The sequence below is a fragment of the Vulpes lagopus genome, chromosome 7 (genome assembly GCF_018345385.1).
Source record: "Vulpes lagopus strain Blue_001 chromosome 7, ASM1834538v1, whole genome shotgun sequence".
NCBI lineage: Eukaryota > Metazoa > Chordata > Mammalia > Carnivora > Canidae > Vulpes > Vulpes lagopus.
This window is the reverse complement of record NC_054830.1, coordinates 109,746,653-109,767,939: the sequence shown is the minus strand read 5'-3', so window position 1 is coordinate 109,767,939 and position 21,287 is coordinate 109,746,653. Positions and strand designations below refer to the sequence as shown.

The 21,287-nt window shown below is 42.1% G+C and overlaps 1 protein-coding gene across 1 annotated transcript in view; it reads left to right on the top strand.

The window, feature by feature from the left end:
• The first annotated feature begins 5,534 nt into the window (after positions 1-5,534).
• The window catches only part of SEC24A (SEC24 homolog A, COPII coat complex component), a 63,559-nt gene continuing 47,806 nt past the window's right edge, over positions 5,535-21,287 (top strand). Inside the window, exon 1 of the mRNA XM_041762596.1 lies at positions 5,535-6,139. Within this exon, the coding sequence (XP_041618530.1) occupies positions 6,043-6,139 (97 nt within the window). The 5' untranslated portion in view covers positions 5,535-6,042. The remainder of the gene's footprint in view (positions 6,140-21,287) is intronic.

Sequence of the window (21,287 nt, the reverse complement as noted above, 5' to 3'; positions counted from 1 at the left end):
TTTTTACAACTCTTCAAGTGCTTCCCAAGGCTTATTAGCTCCTTAAAATGCTTTACAAGACTCTTGTTGCTCTGGCCCCCTCTACTTCTCCAATCTTACCTCTTGCCATTCTGTCTTGCTCACCACAGCAAGCTCATTCCTGTCTCTGCACTTTTGTAGGTACTGTTCCCTTTGGCCAGCGCCCTTCTTCTTCAGATCATCCTTCAGATCATACCTTAAATGTCACCTCTTGTCCAGACCATCCTAACCAAATCAGGCTCCTACAAGCTATTCTCTCAGTACCAGTACTTCACTAGCACAAATTTTACACTTAAAAATATGTGCTTACATACAGTTTTCTTTTTTTTCTTAAAGATTTTATTTATTTATTTGACAGAGAGTGCACATGCACAAGCAGGAGGAGGGTTAGGGGGAAAATGAAAGGGAGAAGCAGACTCCCCGTGAAGCAGGGAGCCCAATGTCCTGGGATCATCATCTGAGCCAAAGGCAGATGATTAACCAAATGAGCCACCCAGGCACCCCTACATTTTTCTTTTGCTTCCTCCACTGTAAAATTCACAGTAGGAAGAGATCTTGTCTGTCCTGTTCTGTTTTTGCTTGGTGCTTAGCAAGTACCTGGCATATGGAAGCCACTTAATATTTGTTGAATAAATTAATCAGGGCAGCCCAGGTGGCTCAATGGTTGATGGCATTGAGTGGTGCCTTCAGCCCAGGATGTGATCCTGGAGACCCGGGATTGAGTCCCACGTCAGGTTCCCTGAATGGAGCCTGCTTCTCCCTCTGCCTGTGTCTCTGCCTCTCTCTCTCTCTCTCTCTCCCTCTCTCCTGAATAAATAAAATCTTATACAAAATTTTAAAAAAGAATAATCAACAAATGAAGGAACTGGTGACATCATTCAGCAGAAAGTACGATGAAAAGATGGGTTTTTTTAATTTATTTTTAAACATTTTAATTTATTGATTCATGAGAGACACACAGAGAGAGGCAGAAACATAGAGGGAGAAGCAGGCTCCCTGTGGGGAGCCTGATGGGGGAATCAATCCCAGGGCCCCGGGGATCACAACCTGAGCCAAAGGCAGATGCTTGACCACTGAGCCTCCCAGACACCCCAAAAAGATGGGTTTTAGAGGGGAAGATGCATCCCAGATCTCTGATACTGTGGTGCTAGGGTGTTTGCAAAGGGTATAGGGACAGAGGGAATTATTTTGTTAGAAAAGGAAAATAAATTGACACTTGATATTGTACTTCCAGTGCTGCCTGGGCAGATGGGGCCTGACCAGTTACTCTGTTAGGTCTGTAACAGATGGGACACAATGTACAGTAGTAATAGGCAGGAACCCAAAAGAATTAAAGAGGACATAATTCAGAAACAAGTGCTAGTAATGTGATTTAGGCTATACTTCAAACATGAACTTGTAGTAGTGAATTAATGAGGGGCAAAATAGTCAGAAGATGGGAAAAAATGACACTTTAAATTCATTCATTCAAAAACATTTAATGAACACCTGTTAAAGTTGAGTCCCCAAGTCAAGTGCTGGTAATACGGATGTGAAAAGGACACAGTCCTTGGTCTCTACTCTCTGAGGGTCTAAACAAGGAGACAGATATGAAATCAAAATAATTACCTTAAAATGGGCAGGATATATATAGAATTTTCTTCCACTGAAGAAAGGCAAACATAGACCCAAGTATTTAATTATGAGAAGTACTATGAAAAAAAATAATAAGCAGTATAAAAGGGATAGAGTGAGCAGGAATGGTATGCTATTGTATGGGATGTTCAGAGAAGGGGTCAACAATTAGTTAACATTTGAATAAAGGCTGAAGGGGTGAGAGACTGAGCCACATGTGTATCTTGAGGAAGAGCATCTGAGGTAATGGAAGTAAGTGTAAAAGGCAGGCTTGTGGTTGGGTAGCTAGAGAAATAGCAGTGGAATAACTGAGATAGAGTGTGGAAGCTAAGACAGGAGGTAGCAGGGCCAGGTCACGTACAACTTTGAAGGCTGAGTAGGACTTTGGATTTTACTCAGTGCGAGATGAGAAAAGCCATACAGAGGAACTTTATGGGACAGGCATAGGGAGCAATTACAGGTGTTGGGGGTACAGGAAAATAAAGACAGAATCAGTATTGAGGACTCACTTCAACATGTAGGATGGATTGGAGAGAAGGAAACCAGAAAACTATGCCAGTATTTTCAGTGCAAGATGTTGAAAATTAACCAGTGGGCAGTGAGAATGGCAAGAACTACATAAAGATGAAAAGTTTTCAAAGAAAACAATGGGATTTGCTGGCGTGGTGTGAGATGAGTGTTCTTGGGATATAGCTTCAGAGCCGCTGACTTTAGATACAAACAGATGTCCTGTCAGGCAAATGAGGTCAAAGGAACTGTTCTTAAAATGGTGTCACAAGAGTTTCAGAACAAACCTGTTGTTTGTAACTGAAACCATTTTATTGGTATGTTTGAAATAGAACATGTTTTTAAATAATTAAAGGACCTAAAATAATTCCCCCTATTCTGAAAAATAAATAGAATTGCTCCTGTTTATCAGCTGACAATTCAACAGTGATGAGCAGGCAGGCAAAGGGGCCCTAGTGTGTGAGCCTGACTCCACTTCTGCATGTCAGCAAATTTTATTAGGAATGCCTATCTACCTCTTTTGGGTCTAAAATAAAGAATAAACTTCATTTATTTTTTAAAAAAAGATTTTATTTATTTATTAGAGAGAGAGAGAATGCAGAAGCAGGGGGAGCAGCAGGCAGTGGGAGAGGGAGAAGCAGAAGCAGGCTCTGGGCTCTGCAGGGAGCCTGATATAGGGCTCGATCCCAGGACCCCGGGATCATGGCCTGAACCCAGGCAGACTCTCAACCAACTGAGCCACCCAGGAGCCCCTAAAAAATCAACTTTAATGGAATATTCTTTGTATAGTTCTGTCTCATTGCTGAGACTCTGCAGTGTCACTTATTTTTTTTGCTTATCATTTTCTGCAGTGGAAGGCTTTGAAAATAATGTGCAGAAAATCTGATACCTACATATATGAAGGGCATATCTATGGCAGAAGGGTCCTGTTGTTCTGGAAAGCAAGGATTAAAAGGTAGAATATATTCTTGACATCAGTTTAGAAAAATGTATGGTACTGTAGGGTAGATACAGGTAGTTAATTAAAAAAAATAAGTACCCTTAACAACTGATAATAGCACTAACAATTTTTCCTTGATATTTATGTAGCCACACTTTAAGAAGTCAGAGAAGGATGTGACAATGTGTAGATGACACTTAAAAAGAAAATTACTGGGCAGCCTGGGTGGCTCAGTGGTTTAGCTCCACTTTTAGCCTAAGGAGTGATCCTGGAGACCCTGGATCGAGTCCCACATCAGGCTCCCTGCATGGAGCCTGCTTCTTCCTCTGCCTGTGTCTCTGCCTCTGCCTCTCAGTGTGTCTATCATGAATAAATAAATAAAATCTTTTTAAAAGTTACCTTTTTAAGTATGCTGTTTCGCCTCAATTCTTAAACTTCATATTGTCCCTGAGAGTGGGAGCTACTTTTCAAAATATTTCAAAACTGACTATTGAAAATGTAAAAAAAAACTTCTGAAGAGACTTAACCATAGGTTTTTGGGGAATAATAACAACATGGAGGGAGGAGAACAAATTTTAGAAAAAGCACTGTTTACTTACTTGCATATTATGTTTATTTACCTTATTTAACCAACCGTGATTTATGTTTTAAAATGGCTAATCCTTTCTGTCAGGTTTTTTTTTTTTTCCTCTGAACACACAGATACTGCTTAAACAGAACAAAGTCCAAAAGAAGCGTGATTTAACTGAATCAAACTCCTGTGCCAAGGTCAATAAACCAACTAAGGAGTTGCAAGAAAGAAAAAGAAAGAAAGAAAGAAAAAAAAAGAGAAAGAAACAATATTAAAGTCCTGCAAGTTTGAGACCAGATCTAAGCATTTGCCCCTTTGAAGACTGACCCTGATTTTCTGTCTGACCTCAGGAAGATACAGTTTCTCTGAGATCTGTTTTCTTTTGGAAACATTGAGAGGAAAGCATTCTTGTGATATATGATTTGGGACTTTGATATATGGAGTTTGACCAAAAGTATCATCTTCATCCTAAAGACACTTTCATATTTGAATCTTGTACAAAGGAGTTTAATTGTTTAACTCCATACATGGCAAATATATTTTTAGTAAGATTCTAAGGCAAAAGGGCAGCCCCCGTGGCTCAGCGGTTTAGCGCCTGCAGCCCAGGGCGTGATCCTGGAGACCCAGGATCGAGTCCCCCATGGGCTCCCTGCATGGAGCCTGCCTGTCTCTGTCTCTGTGTCTCTCATGAATAAGTAAATGAAATCTTAAAAAAAAAAAAAAAAAAAAGATTCTGAGGCAAAGGATGAAAACAGGGTTAGGATAAAATTTTACCCTTAGTTATTTGAATGCATACTGTTTGCTTTTCTGGTCTCTTGCTCTCATAATTACATCGTAATAGAACATATTATAAATTCAGCATTTCTTAGCAGGCATTTGATATCGAATGAGTTAAGCAAGATGTACTTCACCCTTCACGGGTTGCAAAACCCTTGGCATGACATTTTAATCAACAGCATAAATCTATAGTTTAAAGAGCAGCTTTGTCATCAGCTCAGAGCAGGAAAAACCTAAGAAGAATGAAGGTAGCTTTAAAATGGCTACCGAGGGATCCCTGGGTGGCGCAGCGGTTTGGCGCCTGCCTTTGGCCCAGGGCGCGATCCTGGAGACCCAGGATCGAATCCCACATCAGGCTCCCGGTGCATGGAGCCTGCTTCTCCCTCTGCCTATGTCTCTGCCTCTCTCTCTCTCTCTCTCTCTCTGTGACTATCATAAGTAAATTAAAAAAATAAATAAAAAAAAATAAAAAAATAAAATGGCTACCGAGATCATCAATTAACTATTATCCTATCACTTCGGTTTCCACCATCCTTTGGCCTAAAAAAAAAAAAAAAAAAAAAAAAAAAAGCCTGGGGGGCGGGGCGGGGCAGGGATCCACTTGCCCAGAAAAGAAGTTTGAATATTTTACCTTACTGTAAACTCTTAGAAGAGGAACTAAAAACTGCCACTAAACGGACTGTTGAATATGATGTTAATGAACTTTGGCGTGACTACGCTATGAATCAGCGAGTTTCAGAATAAAAATTAGTTGAGTCGTCGTCTAGTCAAAAAACAAAGTCCTCGATGTGACTACACCTTTAATACACGTTCATCATTAACTACCCCCTTAAAAAACAAACAAACAAACAAAACCCTCCCTTACAATTTACACGTGGCATACGATGATGAAATTTCAGTGAAATGAAACCTGCGAGGACTATTCATCAGTTCAGCTAGCAGAGGCATCCTTGACGTCTGTCGTCCCAGGTAATGTGCACAAACGCAAGAGAGGAACTGTCAGACCCACCCCCCGAAAGTGGCCACTGAAAGACCCGCCAGCGCTCAGATTCTGGCCCTGCCCGCCAGGTGACGTTCACTACCGCGGGGATTTCCGTAGCGGTGACACACGCCACTTCCGGCCGGCGGTAAGACTCCGTGACGTGGCAGGCGAGGTCGAGCACGGTGCTTCGGGCTGGGACACCCGGAGCTGTCAGGTGGCCTCCGGGCAGCCCCGAGGGGAGACGAGAGCGTCCCGACCGCGGCGGCGGCGGCTGCGAGCCCGGAGCCGGAAGTGCCACGTGTCCCGATTGCGCCTGCGCGGCCAGCGGCTGACAGGCACTTCCGGCCGGGGCCTCTCTCCTCTCTCGCTAGGCTGCCGCCTTCCAGCCTGGCGTTCTCCGCCCGTCCGGTCCGACACCGAAGCCGCAGCTCCCAGGCCAAGCGGTGGCCGCTGGCGGGCTGGGAAGAATGCCGCGCCGTGCCTAGGGCTTGACGCACCGCCCTCTCTCCCCCTCGCCTCCGTCCTGAGTCGTTAGCTCCTGCCCTCCGCTTCCAGCCGTCGTCGTTCAGCTGTTCGTTCGGCGGTGTCTCAGACCCCGACCATCCCCTTCCAACCCCGACACGCACTGTCGTCATGTCCCAGCCGGGGATACCGGCCTCCGGCGGCGCCCTGACCGGCCTGCAGGCCCAGAACGGGGCCGCCTCGGCCTCGGGGTCTGTCTACACCAACGGTGAGTCCCTCCTGGGGCGGCCGGCCGGCGGGGCCTGGGCCCGGGCTCCGGCTCCGGCTCCGGCTCCGGCTCCGGCTCCAGCTGACCTTTGGTTACTGCGGCTGCCTGTGGCCACCGGAGACGGTGACCTCCCGGCCGGGCCAATGAACTGGGGGTGGGGGGCGCCTGGGCGGAGAGGTGCGCCGCTGCAGCCCGGGGCTCGTCTCAGGGGGTCTCCTGTGGATTCATTCGTGCGCCGGGGAGCAGGTAATGAGCGCTAGCAGAATGGAGCAACGCTGGGTATACATGGGTGAGAAATACAGACTTGGTGCATACCTCAGGACTCCTAGTGCCTGTTTATGTGCTTTCCCCCTCCTTGCCACTTCACCCTGTCTTCCAGAGAGCAGTTTTCGTCCGGCGGGGGGCGGGAGGGGGATGCTAATTTATTTCAGTTCTGCAGGGCCTGCGGTGGGGGTGGGGGTGGGGTACCTAGTCTGAATTTGTGGACGTGAATGATTGTGCTTTTGGGAGTCCCCTTGAAGCCCTGCTCATGTCTCCCAGAACCTTACCCAAATTGTACTTATGCCACCTGTTCAGTGTTTCAGCTTTGGAAGGACCAAATAATAAGGGACCATCTCCTGTTTGATTTCTATGGCTCTTTACGCACTTAGGAAAGTGGTTGAACCTCCCTCGATAGTGTACGTGTGGCACTACACTTTGTCACTTGGTGTGAGAGTTATATAGTTTGCTGCCTCTTCTAGGATTCTTTACATCGTCCTACCTTGTGATTTGCTGAACTTACTATAATTATTACCCAATAGAGAAAGATTTTTTTTTCTAATATCTTGCCAAGTTACTGATTTACCTATAAATCTTTGGCTGGTTGAAACAAAACTAGTCGTATAAAACTAATATACTTCAATCGCCCACTAGAACCTAAGATTGTCGTGAAGTTTGGGAAAATAGCCAGAGACTAAAATAGCTAATTGACAGTGTTTTTAAGAGAAGACTGCTGTTTGCTTTACAAAGAAGGCTCTAAAAGACTTTTAAAAATGTCTGTGAGTAGGCAGGTATGTAGGCAGAAGCAAGAATAAGTGGTAAGCACTGTAATGGCGTTAGATTGAATGAATCGTTCTTTCTCATTTGTGGTAACAGATTATATAAACTACATTTTAGGGATCCCTGGGTGGCGCAGCGGTTTGGCGCCTGCCTTTGGCCCAGGGCGCGATCCTGGAGACCCGGGATCGAATCCCACGTCGGGCTCCCGGCGCATGGAGCCTGCTTCTCCCTCCGCCTGTGTCTCTGCCTCTCTCTTTCTCTCTGTATGACTATCATAAATAAATAAAAATTTAAAAAAAAAATAAATAAATAAACTACATTTTATTCTAAGCTATTTAGTAACATTTATACTGAGAATGATCATTTTAAGGCTTTACTTTTATGTTAAAAAAATGTCACATAGCTATAGCTTTTTCTTAAAACCTATAAATTAGAATTTTATATGAGCTTTAGAAGACAAATCCTGGGCACCCCGGGTGGCTCAGTGATTTAGCGCCGCCTTCAGCCCAGGGCCTAATCCTGGAGACCCAGGATCGAGTCCCACCTCCGGCTCCTTGCATGGAGCCTGCTTCTCCCTCTGCCTGTGTCTCTGCCTCTCTCTCTCTCTCTGTGTGTCTCTCATGAATAAATAAATGAAATCTTAACAACAATAACAAAAGACATCCTGCAAATATATAAGTGTAGTTGTGGTATTTTTGAAGTATTAAAGGAAATTAGCCATTGTGATATGTAGTATAAAAGATTTCATTGCTATGTTGATTTGATCCTATCCAAGAGATATTTCTTGCGCACCTTCTAAGTTCTGTCCTTGGAAATGTAAAAGAGAACAAGGAAACAGTCCCTGTACACAAGTTGCCCAGAGCTAATTGGGGATTCACTTAGAAAAGGAAATCATAAGGTTACAAATACATGTATCCTTTTTAAAATATAATTTTGAAAGTCTTTAAATCCCCATTTCTAAAGTTTTTGTAGAATTATTCTCAGTAAAATGGCTGATGGCTTGTACTGGGTTTCTTCATATCGCGAACAGTGACGACAGTAGGGATGTGGTGGGAAATTGGAGAGGGTATTTCTCTAGGTGAAAAAAACTTCAGTCCTGGGAATCTGGTTTTATTTATTTTTTTTTTTAATTTTTTTATTTATTTATGATAGGCACACAGTGAGAAAGAGAGAGAGGCAGAGACACAGGCAGAGGGAGAAGCAGGCTCCATGCACCCGGAGCCCGACGTGGGATTCGATCCCGGGTCTCCAGGATCGCGCCCCGGGCCAAAGGCAGGCGCCAAACCGCTGCGCCACCCAGGGATCCCTGGAATCTGGTTTTATTGGCTAACTTTTTTTTTTTTAAGATTTTATTTATTTATTTACTTATTTATTTATTTATTCATTCATGAGAGACAGAATGAGAGAGAGAGAGAGGCAGAGACAGAGGTAGAGGAGAAGCAGACTCCATGCAAGGAGCCCAGTGTGGGACTCGATCCCAGATCCCGGGATCACCACCTCAGCCAAAGACAGATGCTCAACCACTGAGCCACCCAGGCAGCTCTCTTGGTTAACTTTTTTTTTTTTTAATTTTTATTTATTTATGATAGTCACACAGAGAGAGAGAGAGGCAGAGACATAGGCAGAGGGAGAAGCAGGCTCCATGCACCGGGAGCCCGACGTGAGACTCGATCCCGGGTCTCCAGGATTGCGCCCTGGGCCAAAGGCAGGCGCCAAACCGCTGTGCCACCCAGGGATCCCTCTTGGTTAACTTTTTCAAGGCACTTATTGCTGCTTAAATATTCTTTTGAATACTCTTACTGTAAATTCAATGTAGCTTTTTATTTTAATTTAATTTAATTTTGTTTTATTTTTTATAAAAAGATCAATCTGGAGTTGTGATATCTCTCTCTCTCTCTAGCTCTCTCTCCCTCTCTCCCTCTCTCCCTCTCTCCCTCTCTCTCCCTCTCTCTCCCTCTTTTTTAAAGATTTTATTTGTTTGACAGAGAGAAAGAAGGGAAAGTAGCAGGGAGAGGGAGACCTAGGTTCCCCACTGAGTGGGAAGCCTGATGTGGGGCTCCATCCCAGGACCCGGAGATCATGATCTGAGCTGAAGACAGACGCTTAACCAACTGAGCCACCTAGTCACCCTTTTATTTTATTTTACTTTATTTATTTTTTTAAGATTTATTTATTCATGAGAGACACAGACTGAGAGGCAAAAACACAGGCAGAGGGAGAAGCAGGCTCCATGCAAGGAGCCTGATGCGGGACTCGATCCCAAATCCCAAGATCACAACCTGAGCCGAAGGTAGGTGCCCAACTGCTGAGCCACACAGGCATCCCTAAAACTTCAAGGCTTTAAACTGACATATCTTCATCTTATTGTTATGTAATAAGGCTAAAGGCAAATCATGACTCCCACTTTTTTTTTTTGATTAAAGATTTTATTTTTTTCTTTATTTTTAGTTTTTTAAAGTAATCTCTACACCCAGTGTGCAGCTCATACTCCCAACCCCAAGATCAAGAGTTGCATGCTCTGCTGACTGAGCCAGCCATCCAGGTGTTCCTCATGGCTCCCACTTTTTTTTTTTTAAGTCTGTTCTTTCTTTCTTATTTTATTTTATATTTTATTTTATTTTATTTATTTTATTTTATTTTATTTTAATTTATTTTAATTTATTATTTTAACTTATTTTATTTTATTTAATTTATTATTATTATTATTATTATTTATTTTATGAGAGACACAGAGAGAGAGAGGCAGAGGGAGGAGAAGCAGGCTCCATGCAGGAACCTGATGCGGGACTCGATCCCGGAACTCCAGGATCACGTCCTGAGCTGAAGGCAGACGCTCAACTGCTGAGCCACCCAGGCGTCCCATAGTTATTTCTTTTACAGAGTGCATGCACGCAGGGTGGGGGATTGGAGAGAGGAAAAGAGGGAGAGGGACAAGCAGACTTTGCACTGAGTGCAGAGCCCAATGCAGGGCTCCATCCCATAACCCTGAGATCGTTACCAGAGCCAAAATCAAGTCGGCCGGGATCTCTGGGTGGCTCAGCGGTTTAGCGCCTGCTTTTGGCCCAGAGTGCGATCCTGGAGTCCCGGGATCGAGTCCCACGTCGGGCTCCCGGCATGGAGCCTGCTTCTCCCTCCTCCTGTGTCTCTGCCTCTCTCTCTCTCTTTCTCTATCATAAATAAATAATAAATAAATAAATAAATAAATAAATAAATAAATAAATCTTAAAAAAAAACAAAAAACAAAATCAAGTCGGCTGCTTAGCCCACTGAGCCACCCCATGATTCCCACTTTTAATTAGCTTGTTTATTGACTGTTTGATTCAATTTGCCAAGGCAGTTAGAAACTGCAGTTTTACTCATTTTGTTTTTGTAATATTTATGTAATATTCACTTTGTCCTATATAAAGGTCAGAAGGATATTTGCCACTCTCTGTCCCACCTAGATTGCAGATCATCTTCTCTCCAGCTTTTCACATGGTGTCTAACACATTTTAGGAGTTACCAGTTTTATTGAATAAAAGTTTTAGAGTTGGATATTTTGCAATTTAAGTTCCTAAACGTGTATTTACTTCATATAGGATTAGAGCTCATTTCCAACTCCTTTTTTTCCGATTAATTTTTCAGCTTATTTTTCTACAATATTAGCCAAAACAAAATATGTTGGGGGGTGTTGTTTGATCATCAATTTAAATGCTAGACTTGTGCTATCTTTATTGTAGATATGACAGAAATGTAGATCGTTTTTAGTTTCACTATGATATAAACCATGTTTATGATTGTGTACTTGATATAGGAAGTCTCTAGTCGTGATCAAAGCATGCTATGAATAAAGTTAGCATGTGGTCTATAGCAATGATTATTGTGGTCCTTTCACGTTTTCAGTAGGGGCAGTAATTGTGGACTTCCATAAACTTTTTGTGTATGTGTATGAGAACTTAAGCTGTTGAGATTCTTGTTTGTCTCTGCTGATAGACTGGAAGTTCCTGAAAGACAGAAATAGTAATCGTAAGAACTAACATTTACTGTTTACTTATTCCATGCCCAGTGCTAGGTTGCATTATATGCATCATCTCATTTAATCCTCACAACAGCACTATGGGGTAAGAACTGTTAAGTACTGGGACACCTGGGTGGCTCAGCAGTTGAACGTTTGCCTTTGGCTCAGGTGGTGATCCTGGGGTCCTGGGATCGAGTGCCGCATCGGGCTCCCTGCATACAGCCTGCTTCTCCCTCTGCCTGTGTCTCTGCCTCTCTCTGTGTCTCTCATAAGTAAATAAATAAATCTTAAAAAAACAAAAAACTAGGTACTGACCAGAAAACTGTGATGAGTGGGCAAGGGACTAGTTCAGGGTCACACAGCTAATAAGTTGTGGAACCTAGATTCAAAATTAGGCAGTCTAGCTACCGTTATTCAGTTTATCTGGATGTTATCTCTGAATCTAAGGACCTAGCACCTTGAATTAGAGCCTGAATCAAGAATCAGAACCTTCTCTTCGGTTTCTTTGTGTAGGTGGATGCATATAATTATAGTAAGTATTTGCTTACATTTTTCAAAATTGCCACCTAGCTTATTCTCTTTTGGAGAGAAAGCTATATAAATAATATATGACTTGACCCTCACTTTTTTTTAGTATATAGTCAATTTCTGTTATTTCAGCATCACATTTCATAAATGTACTCCAAATCCTGAAATTGCCCCTACCCCCACTTAGAATCCTTGCATTTGCTTTTCTCTTCCATTACTTGCTTTGCTTGCTTGCTTCCTTTTTTTTTTTTTTTCAAATAGAATTTATTTATTTGAGAGAGAGAGATAAGAGGAGCAGAGGGAGAGGGACAAGCTGACTCTGTACTGAACACAGAGCCATTGGTGGGGCTCAGTCCCATGACCCTGAGATTGTGACCTGAGCCGAAATCAAGAGTCAGATGCCCAGCCACCTGAGCCACCCAAGCACCCCTCTATTGCTTTCTTAAAGCCCTTATTTTTAGTGACTGACCCACAAGTTATACAGTGACATCCATTTGTTGCACTTAAAGTTGGTTAGCTAAGTGATTAGAATATATTTTGATGCGTGGGGTGAAAATTTTTTCCTGGTAGTTAATTTGTCCTTCAAACCTCTTGTATTTAAAAGCATATACAGACAAAAAAAAGGAACTTTTCAAAGTTTAAAGAACATATTGTTGTCTCAAATATTATATTTTTGAATACTTGGTTTCTTTTCTCTAACTTTTATTTATACTTCCATGTATGACACCATAATTAGTAGAACCCATACTCTGAGAGCCTTGAATTAATTTGTTTTTTTTAAAAGATTTTATTTATTTATTCATGATAGTCACACAGAGAGAGAGAGAGAAAGAGAGGCAGAGACATAGGCAGAGGGAGAAGCAGGCTCCATATAGGGAGCCTGACGTGGGATTTGATCCCGGGGCCTCCAGGATCGCGCCCTGGGCCAAAGGCAAGCACTAAACCGCTGCGCTACCCAGGGATCCCCCTTGAATTAATTTGAATTGGTTATTCAGTTGGATTCATGATAGATGGAAAATGTGAACTGTCCCTGGAAAGTAGTAGCTCCATATGTATTTACTGAATGGATTGATGAATGAATTGCTTAAGAATGTGAAGATCGTAGGTCTTTATCTTTCTTGAAATTTTAGGAGAAACCATTCTGGGCAACATCTTTTCCCCTGAGTGTTAAATTTGCATGAAAAGGATAGTTTATGGATTGTGATTTTGTGACTGTTCAGTAGGCTTTCTTGTAGAAACTTGTAAAATTAAAATTTATTTTATATTCATTGGGGTGGTATGTAGAAGTATCTTTAATTTTTGCATGCTAGCTTTCATGAATAATCATATATCAATCATTTTGACACATCAATGGTTTCTAAACTTGATAGTTTTATTCTGAAGTACATGAGAACCACTAGTACATAAAATTTTCACTAATGGAGATTCTGGGACCTCATTGAGTACTACAGAATAGAAATTTACAAGGGTGGAACCTCTATCTCTTTGATTCTATTTTTTTAAGATTTTATTTATTTATTCATAAATATGAAATGTTTATGTTTCATATTAAATATTTAATATTAAATATTTATAATAAATATGAAATAAATATGAAATATCTCTCTCACACAGAGAGAGAGAGAGGGAGAGGGAGGGAGGGAGGAAGGGAGAGGCAGAGACACAGGCAGAGGGAGAAGTAGGCTCCATGTAGGGAGCCCGACGTGGGACTCGATCCCGGGTCTCCGGGATCACGCCCTGGACTGAAGGCGGCGCTAAACCACTGAGCCACCCGGGCTGCCCCATCTTTTTGATTCTAAAGCTGCTGTTTGGATAATTGAGAAGCAATCATCTGCTTTTACTTTAAAGATTTTATATATTTTTTTGAGAGTGAGAGCGAGAGAGCAGGGGGACAAGCAGAGGGAGAGGGACAAGCAGACTCCATGCTGAGCACGGAGTACATCACAGGCTTGATCTCAGGACCTGAAGACTGAGACCTGAGCAGAAACCAAGTCAGACCCTCAGCCTACTGAACCACACAAGGTGTCCCATCTTCTTTTATTTTAATTCCTTGTTTGCTTCTTTGTCTCTTTAACTTCTCTGAATTTGGCTTCTATTTCCATTCTTCCCTCAAAACAGCCCTAAATAAGGCTACAAATGACTTTTTGGTTATTAAATAAAAAAATATATTTCATTTTTCATTGTTATTTTTCTTTTTTTAAAAAGACTTTATTTATTCATAGAGACAGAGAGAGAGAGAGAGAGAGAGAGAGAGAGGCGCAGACACAGGCAGAGAGAGAAGCAGGCACCATGCAGAGAGCCCGACATGGGACTCGATCCAGGGTCTCCAGGATCACCCCCTGGGCTGCAGGCGGCGCTAAACCACTGCGCCACCAGGTCTGCCCATCATTGTTATTTTTCAAGCAACATCTGATACCCTTTACCATTACTTGTTTTGGTTTAAGACCCTTCTGATTTGGTTGCTCTTTCTCAATAGCAATATTCTCAATATTTCTACCTTTTTTGACTGCTTTTTTTCTTTTTCTTAAATGTTCGTCAGCATTCTGACCTGTTTCTCTTCTTTTTCTTTCTTTTAAAAACAACAACAACAACAACAACAACAACAATAAGAGTGCCTAGGTGGCTCAGTCAGTACAGCATGTGACTCTTGGTCTCAGGGTTGTGAGTTTGGATCCCATGTTGGGTGTAGAGATTACTTTAAAATATTTAGGGACATCTGGCTGGCTCGGTCAGTAGAGCACGGGCTCTTATGATTTTGAGTCCGACATTGGCTATAGAGATTGTACTAAAACAAAACAAAACAAAACAAAACAAAACAAAAAACCTTTAAAAAATCTCCAAAAAATAGCTATAAATATTATTTCACATCATTTCTGTGGCACGGTTTCTTACTCTGTACATATTTCCTCGATATCATTAATCACCATGGTATCAAATGTTGTACATATGCCAGTGATTGCCAAAGTTATATCGTAAGTAGAAACCCATATCTTTGGCTGCAGATAAATCTCTTTCTCTTGTACATCTGCACTTGGATTTCTTGGTGGCACCTGAAAGTATCTTTAAAATCATTCTTCAGGGCAGCCCAGGTGGCTCAGCGGTTTAGCGCCAACTTCGGCCCAGAGCCTGATTCCGGAGACCTGCGATTGAGTCCCATGTCGGGCTCCCTGCATTTCTCCCTCTGCCTGTATCTCTGCCCCGCCCCCTCTGTGTGTCTCTCATAAATAAATAAAATCTTAAAAAAAATAAAATAATTCTTCAGTCCTTCTTCCCTTTTCTCTTCTCAGCCTTCCCCAATTCTTTTCTTTTCCTTCTATCCAGTGAATGGTACTGCCATCCACTGAGTTGTTCAGGTTAGAATCTGGGGAGTTATCCCTGATTGCTTCCTCTGTTCACTTCCACATGAATTCACATAATCACTTCCACATCAAATCCCATCAGTTGTATTTCTTCAGTCAGTTTTATGAAACTTAGATGTTAAGTATTTCTTTGCAACCCCATTTTATTTTTTATAAAATGTATATGCAAACAGAAAACCTAGGCATAAACTTCATAGGTTTATAGCTGTTGTACAAGGTAAAACTAAAACATTAAAAAACATCTGCAGAAGCAGTACAGTTCAAGTTAAAACATTAATCCAATGGATTATGTTTGGCTGAAGCCAAAATTGATCGGATTGTTTTAATTTTGAATGTTGGAACATCATTTGGGTGATTATCATGGTCATTGTTCTTCTTTTTTTTTAAAGACAAGGGCCACCTGGGTGGATCAGTGGGTTGAGCGTCTGACTCTTGATCCTAGCTCAGATCTTGATCTCAGGGACATGAGTTGGAGCCCCACATTGGGCTCCACGCTGGGCATGGAGCCTACTTAAAAAAAAAATGAGGGGCACCTAGGTGACTGTCAGTAAAGCCTCTGACTTTGGTTCAGGTTATAATCTTGGGGTCCTGGATGAGCCCCACATCAGGCTTCGCACTTAATGAGGAGTCTTCTTTTCCCTCTCCCTCTACTCCCCCAGTTCATTCTCTCTCTCTCTCTCTCTTATAAATAAAATCTTAAAAAATGAAAAAAAGGGGGCACCTGGGTGGCTAAGTGGTTGAGCTCAGGTTGGCTCAGGTCGTGATCCCAGCAGCCTGGGATCAAGTCCAGCATCACGTTCCCCTCATGGAGCCTGCTTCTCCCTCTGCCTATGTCTCTACCTCTCTCTCTGTATCTCTCATGAATGAATAAATAAAATCTTTTACAAAATGAAAAAAAAAGGTGAGACTTGTTTTCAGTTGTTGGGGAAGAACTTTTTCTACATTGTTAGATTGGGTGTTTGGGGGCCTGTGAATTAAACTGGCAAGAGACAGATTAGCAAGAGAGAAGACATCATTTTCTTATGTAGTATGAGAGTTTACAAAAATGACTCAAGGAGGCACATAGAATTAGTGACTTAGGTACAATCTTAATAGGGGAAGGGGAAGAAGAGAAGGGCATGTAAGAGGAAACAAACTGATTTTTAGGAAAAATAAATAGGGTCTTAGTAGAATAAATGGGAGATTTGATAGTTTTGTGACAGTGTACGTTTAGGTGTGGTGTGGAAACTTCTCATCTCAGATGATAAGATTCAGTTATCTTTGGTTGTTCCTGGGTTAGAGATTTATGATAATTGAATTTTTGGCATTCTTTTGGGACGTTCTATTTTGGATGGATAAAAGATTTCAGGAACTCATGCCCTATGGTCAGAATAACTCACATGCCACAGAGGTGTGTTCTGGACTGATTCATAATCTCTAATCTGTAATTTTCATGGGCTCCTTAATTTATTAATGACTTAAGTAAGTTTTAAGCCCAGCAATCTTTTTTTCTTTCTCTCTCTCTTTTTTTTAAGATTTTATTTATTTTTCATGAGAGACACAGAATGAGAGAGAGAGAGAGACAGAGACAGAGACACAGGCAGAGGGAGAAGCAGGCTTCATGCAGGGAGCCTGACGTGGGACTCCATCCCGGGACTCCAGGATCCAGCCCTGGGCTGAAGGCAGCGCTAAACCACTGAGCCACCCGGGCTGCCCTCTTTTTTTTTTAAAGTCACATGCTCTACTGACAGAGCTAGTCAGGCACCTAGTTATTTTGTGCACTTAAAAAAATGATTTTATTTATTTGAAAGACAGAGCGCATATGGCGGGGAGGGGCAAAGGGAGACAGAATCTTGATAAGCCGGCTCTGCACTAAGCAAGGATCCTGATATGGGGCTCAGTCCCAGGACCCTGAGATCACGAACTGAACCAAAACCAAGACTTGGACTCTTAACCATCCATGTGCCCCTATTTTGTGCATTTTGATCATCCCTAGCTTTCATTTGGCAGCACGTGGCTCAAAGGCCTTTTTTGCATTAGCCTATGATAAAACAATAAATAAAAATACAAATATTTTTTTTTAAGAGTTTATTTATTTATTCATGAGAGACAGAGAGTGAGAAAGAGCAGAGACACAGGCAGAGGGAGAAGCAGGCTCCACGCAGGGAGCCCGATGCGGGACTCGATCCCTGGTCTCCAGGATCACACCCTGGGCCGAAGGTGGCGCTAAACGGCTGCCTCACCCGGGCTGCCCGAGATGTCCGTTTTTATCCACATGTCTCACAATATGCTTATGAATTAGTTTTTGACAAATGTTTTTATTGATTGAAACATCTCTGGATTCCCACTGCTGCTATTTAGTCAATGGTTTCTTGCCTGGACTACAGCAATAGATTCCTTTCAGTCTCTAATCTCTCCTCTAATCCCTGAGAAGTTCTCTTTTGTGCAAATTTAAAATGTCCCAAGGTAGCCTTTCAAAAGTTCTTCTAGTGCCCTTAGGCTGAAATCTAGACTTTTTTTTTTTTTTTAAGATTTTGTTTATTTATGAGAGAGAAAAAAAGAGAGTGTGAGTGATCAGGGTTGGAGCAGAAGGAGAGGAACAAGGAGACTTGGCGCTGAGCATGGAGCCCAACTGGGGTCTCCATCCTACAACCCTAAGATAAAAAACCGAGCCCAAAATCAAGAGTTGGATGCTTAACTGACTGAGCCACGCAGGTGCCCCTGAAATACAGATTCATTAGGGGAATATTTCTGAACTCATATTTCACTTCAGACATTTGCTTCAGTCACTTGACTTTTGTTCTGTTATGCTGAACTTTTTTCACAACACCCTTTTTTGACCACAGGCTGTTGTACATCTTGCTCCTTTTCTCTGGAAACATTCTTGATACTCCTTTTCCTGGAACTAAATCTGATTGTCTCTTAAGATCATAGTTGAAACTTCCCTTTCTTAGGAAATTATCTCTGCTACCTTTCTGCCTTCAGCTTAACCTAAGTGCTGCTTCCTTGGTGCTCTCACAGTGTCCTGAGTTGCCACTTGTCACATCATGCTCTATTGTCCTTGCCTGGTTCTTTGTCCTCCAATCTGGACCACAAGCTACTTGAGGGCAGGGTTGGAGTGGACCTTTGTTTTTCTGATGGTATTGATAAATGTGTTTATTTCAATTCCAAATATGGAATAAGGTGAATAATTTAGGCTAATTATAGGATCAGTTTTTAACTAAATGAAAGATTAAAAAAATGTTTAGTTCAGATGAAATTATTTGGTTTATGAACAGATGTAGGTGAGTGCTGCAGTGTTAAGGGCACAAATATGTTTCTTCGATGAAGACAGCAAACAACAACAACAAAAAAAGACAGCAAACATTTATTGAATACTAACTCTGTGAGAAGCATCACTGTGTTTCATATAAATCATATTCTTACGATGTATTAGTTTTTATTGCTGTTATAACAAATTGCCATAAATTTGGTGGCTTAAAACAACACAAAATTGTCATTTTAAAGTTGGGGAGGTTAGAAGCCTGAAATAGGTCGTTAGAGCTCCATTCCTTATCCTAAACTCTAGCAAAGAATGTTTTGCCTTTTATAGTTGCTGGAGGCTATCATTGTTTGTTTTTTTTTTTAAGATTTATTTATTTATTCATGAGAGACACAGAAAGAGGCAGAGACATAGAGGGAGAAGTAGGCTCCCTATGGGGAGCCCAATGCGGGACTCGATCCTGGGACCCCAGGATCACGCCCTGGGCCAAAGGCAGGCCGGTGCTCAACCGCTGAGCCACCCAGGCGTCCCTCAGTATTTTTCTTTTTTTTAAGATTTGTTTATTTATTCATGAGAGACAGAAAGAGAGAGAGGCAGAGACACAGGCAGAGGGAGAGGCAGGCTCCCTGCAAGGAGCCTGATGTGGGACCTGATCCCAGATCCCAGGATCATCCCCTGAGCCCAAGGCAGGCGCCAAACCGCTGAGCCACCCAGGGATTCCTATATGTATTTATTTGGTCAATTCTCTTGTATATAACCATTCTCCCATTGCTGGTGTTGCTCCCTCATTCTATACCAGCTTGCCTCCAGTGTGGATGCTTACCCCTCATCCCCCTCTCTGTGTCTTGAGGACTGAATTTTTTAGGAAAGGGACTACTTTGCCTTTTAGCTTATTTATTTATTTAGAATTAATTAATTAATTAATTAATTAATTATGAAAGGGGGTAGGGGCAGAAGGAGACAGAGAGAAAATCTTAAGCAAGTCCACACTGAGTAGGGCTTGATCTCACAACCCTGAGATCATGACCTGAGCGGATATCAAGAGTGGGCTGTTAACTGACTGAGCCACCCAGGTGCCCTAAGTTTATTTAAAAGTATTGCTTATAAGAATATCTTACATGGTGTCATATCATGAAGTAAGTTTTTTACTTTTAACGGATTCCATCAGGTGATCACAATAACGTTTGAAACTAGTCTTTGGGCAGCCCAGGTGGCTCAGCGGTTTAGCGCCACCTTCAGCCCAGGGCCTGATCCTGGAGACATGGGGCTCCCTGCATGGAGTCTGCTTCTCCCTCTGCCTGTGTCTCTGTCTCTCTGTCTCTCTCTCTTTCTGTCTCTCTCTCTCTGTGTGTCTATGAATAAATAAATAAAATCTTTAAAAAAAAAAAGAAACTAGTGTTTATTACAGTTATCACATTTCTCCAAATAAAGTCCCTATCTTCGTGGACCATATGTTATAGTGAAATAGACTATAAATAAATAATGTGGTGTCACTTTAATACTAGAAAGAAAAATAAATCAGGGTCAGAGGTGAAAAGAATGAAAGGTGCTATTTGAGATGTGTTCAGGTAGTTCTTTGAGGAGATTATTCAAAATAAAGAGATTGAGTGAGATTATCCAGGGGAACAGCATTCTTGGCAGAGTAAAAAGTGAAGAACCCTATGGTGGGAGCATATTAAGCTTGTGGAAGGAACATTAAGAGGGTAGGTGTGGCTGGAGCTAAAAGGAAAAGGAGTAGGAAATTTTCAAATAGCTTATTTATTTATGAGGTCTTTCACCATTAAGTGGAGTAATTGATGTCAGTTGACAGTGACTTTACCATATACATTTATTAAACTCAAAGATGAGGATTTTTGTTATAGGTACATATTTAAAGATTAGGGGCTGGGGTGCTTGGGTGGTTCACTGCGTTAAGCATCCAACTCTTTTTTTTTTTTTTTTTAAGATTTTATTTATTTATTCATGAGAGAGAGAGGCAGAGACACAGGCAGAGGGAGAAGCAGGCTCCATGCAGGCAGCCTGATGTGGGACTTGATCCCAGGACTCCAGGATCACACCCTGGGCCAAGGGCAGGCACTAAACCACTAAGCCACCCAGGGATTCCCCAGCATCCAACTCTTGAATTCTCCCCCCCCTCCTTTTTTTTTTTTTAAGATTTTGTTTGTTTATTTGAGAGATCAAGACAGAGCATGAGCAGGGGGAAGGAGGCAGAGGGAGAGGGAGAAGCAGGCTTTCTGCTGAGCAGGGAGCCTGAGGCAGGGCTTCATCTCTGAACCATGAGATCATGACCTGAGCTGAAGGCAGACGCGTAAGCCACTGAACCACCCATGTGCCCCCAACTTTTGAATTCTGCTCAGGTCATGATCTTAGGGTCATGAGATCAGGCCTTGAGTAGAGCTCCAAGCTCAGCACAGAATCTGCTTGTCTCCTGCTCCTCCTCATTCTTCCTCTCTCTTTCCCTCTCAGATAAATCAGTAAATGAATTTTTTTTTAAGATTTTATTTATTTATTCATGAGAGACACAGAGAGAAAGGCAGAGACATAGGCAGAGAGAGAAGCAGGCTCCATGCAGGGAGCCCGATGTGGGACTTGATCTCCGGACTCCAGGATCATGCCTTGAACTGGAGGCAGATCCTCAACCACTGAGACACCCAGGTGTCCCTAAGTAAATAAAATATTAAAAACAGAGTTGCACACCCTACCACCTGAACCAGTCAGGCACCCCTGAGTGCTATCTTTTAAAAAATGTTTATCTTGGGGCACCTGGCTGGATCAGTGGGTTAAGCGTTTGCTTTTGGCTCAGGTCATGATCCTAGGGTCCTGGAATAGAGTTTCATGTGGGGCTCCCTGCTCAGCAGGGAGTCTGTTTCTTTTCCTTCCTCTGTCCCTCTTCCCTGCTCATGCTCATGCTCTTTCTCTCAAAGAGAAAAAGAAAATCTTAAAAAAAAAAAAATCTTATTTCCTTTTATTGTCTAATTTTAGCCA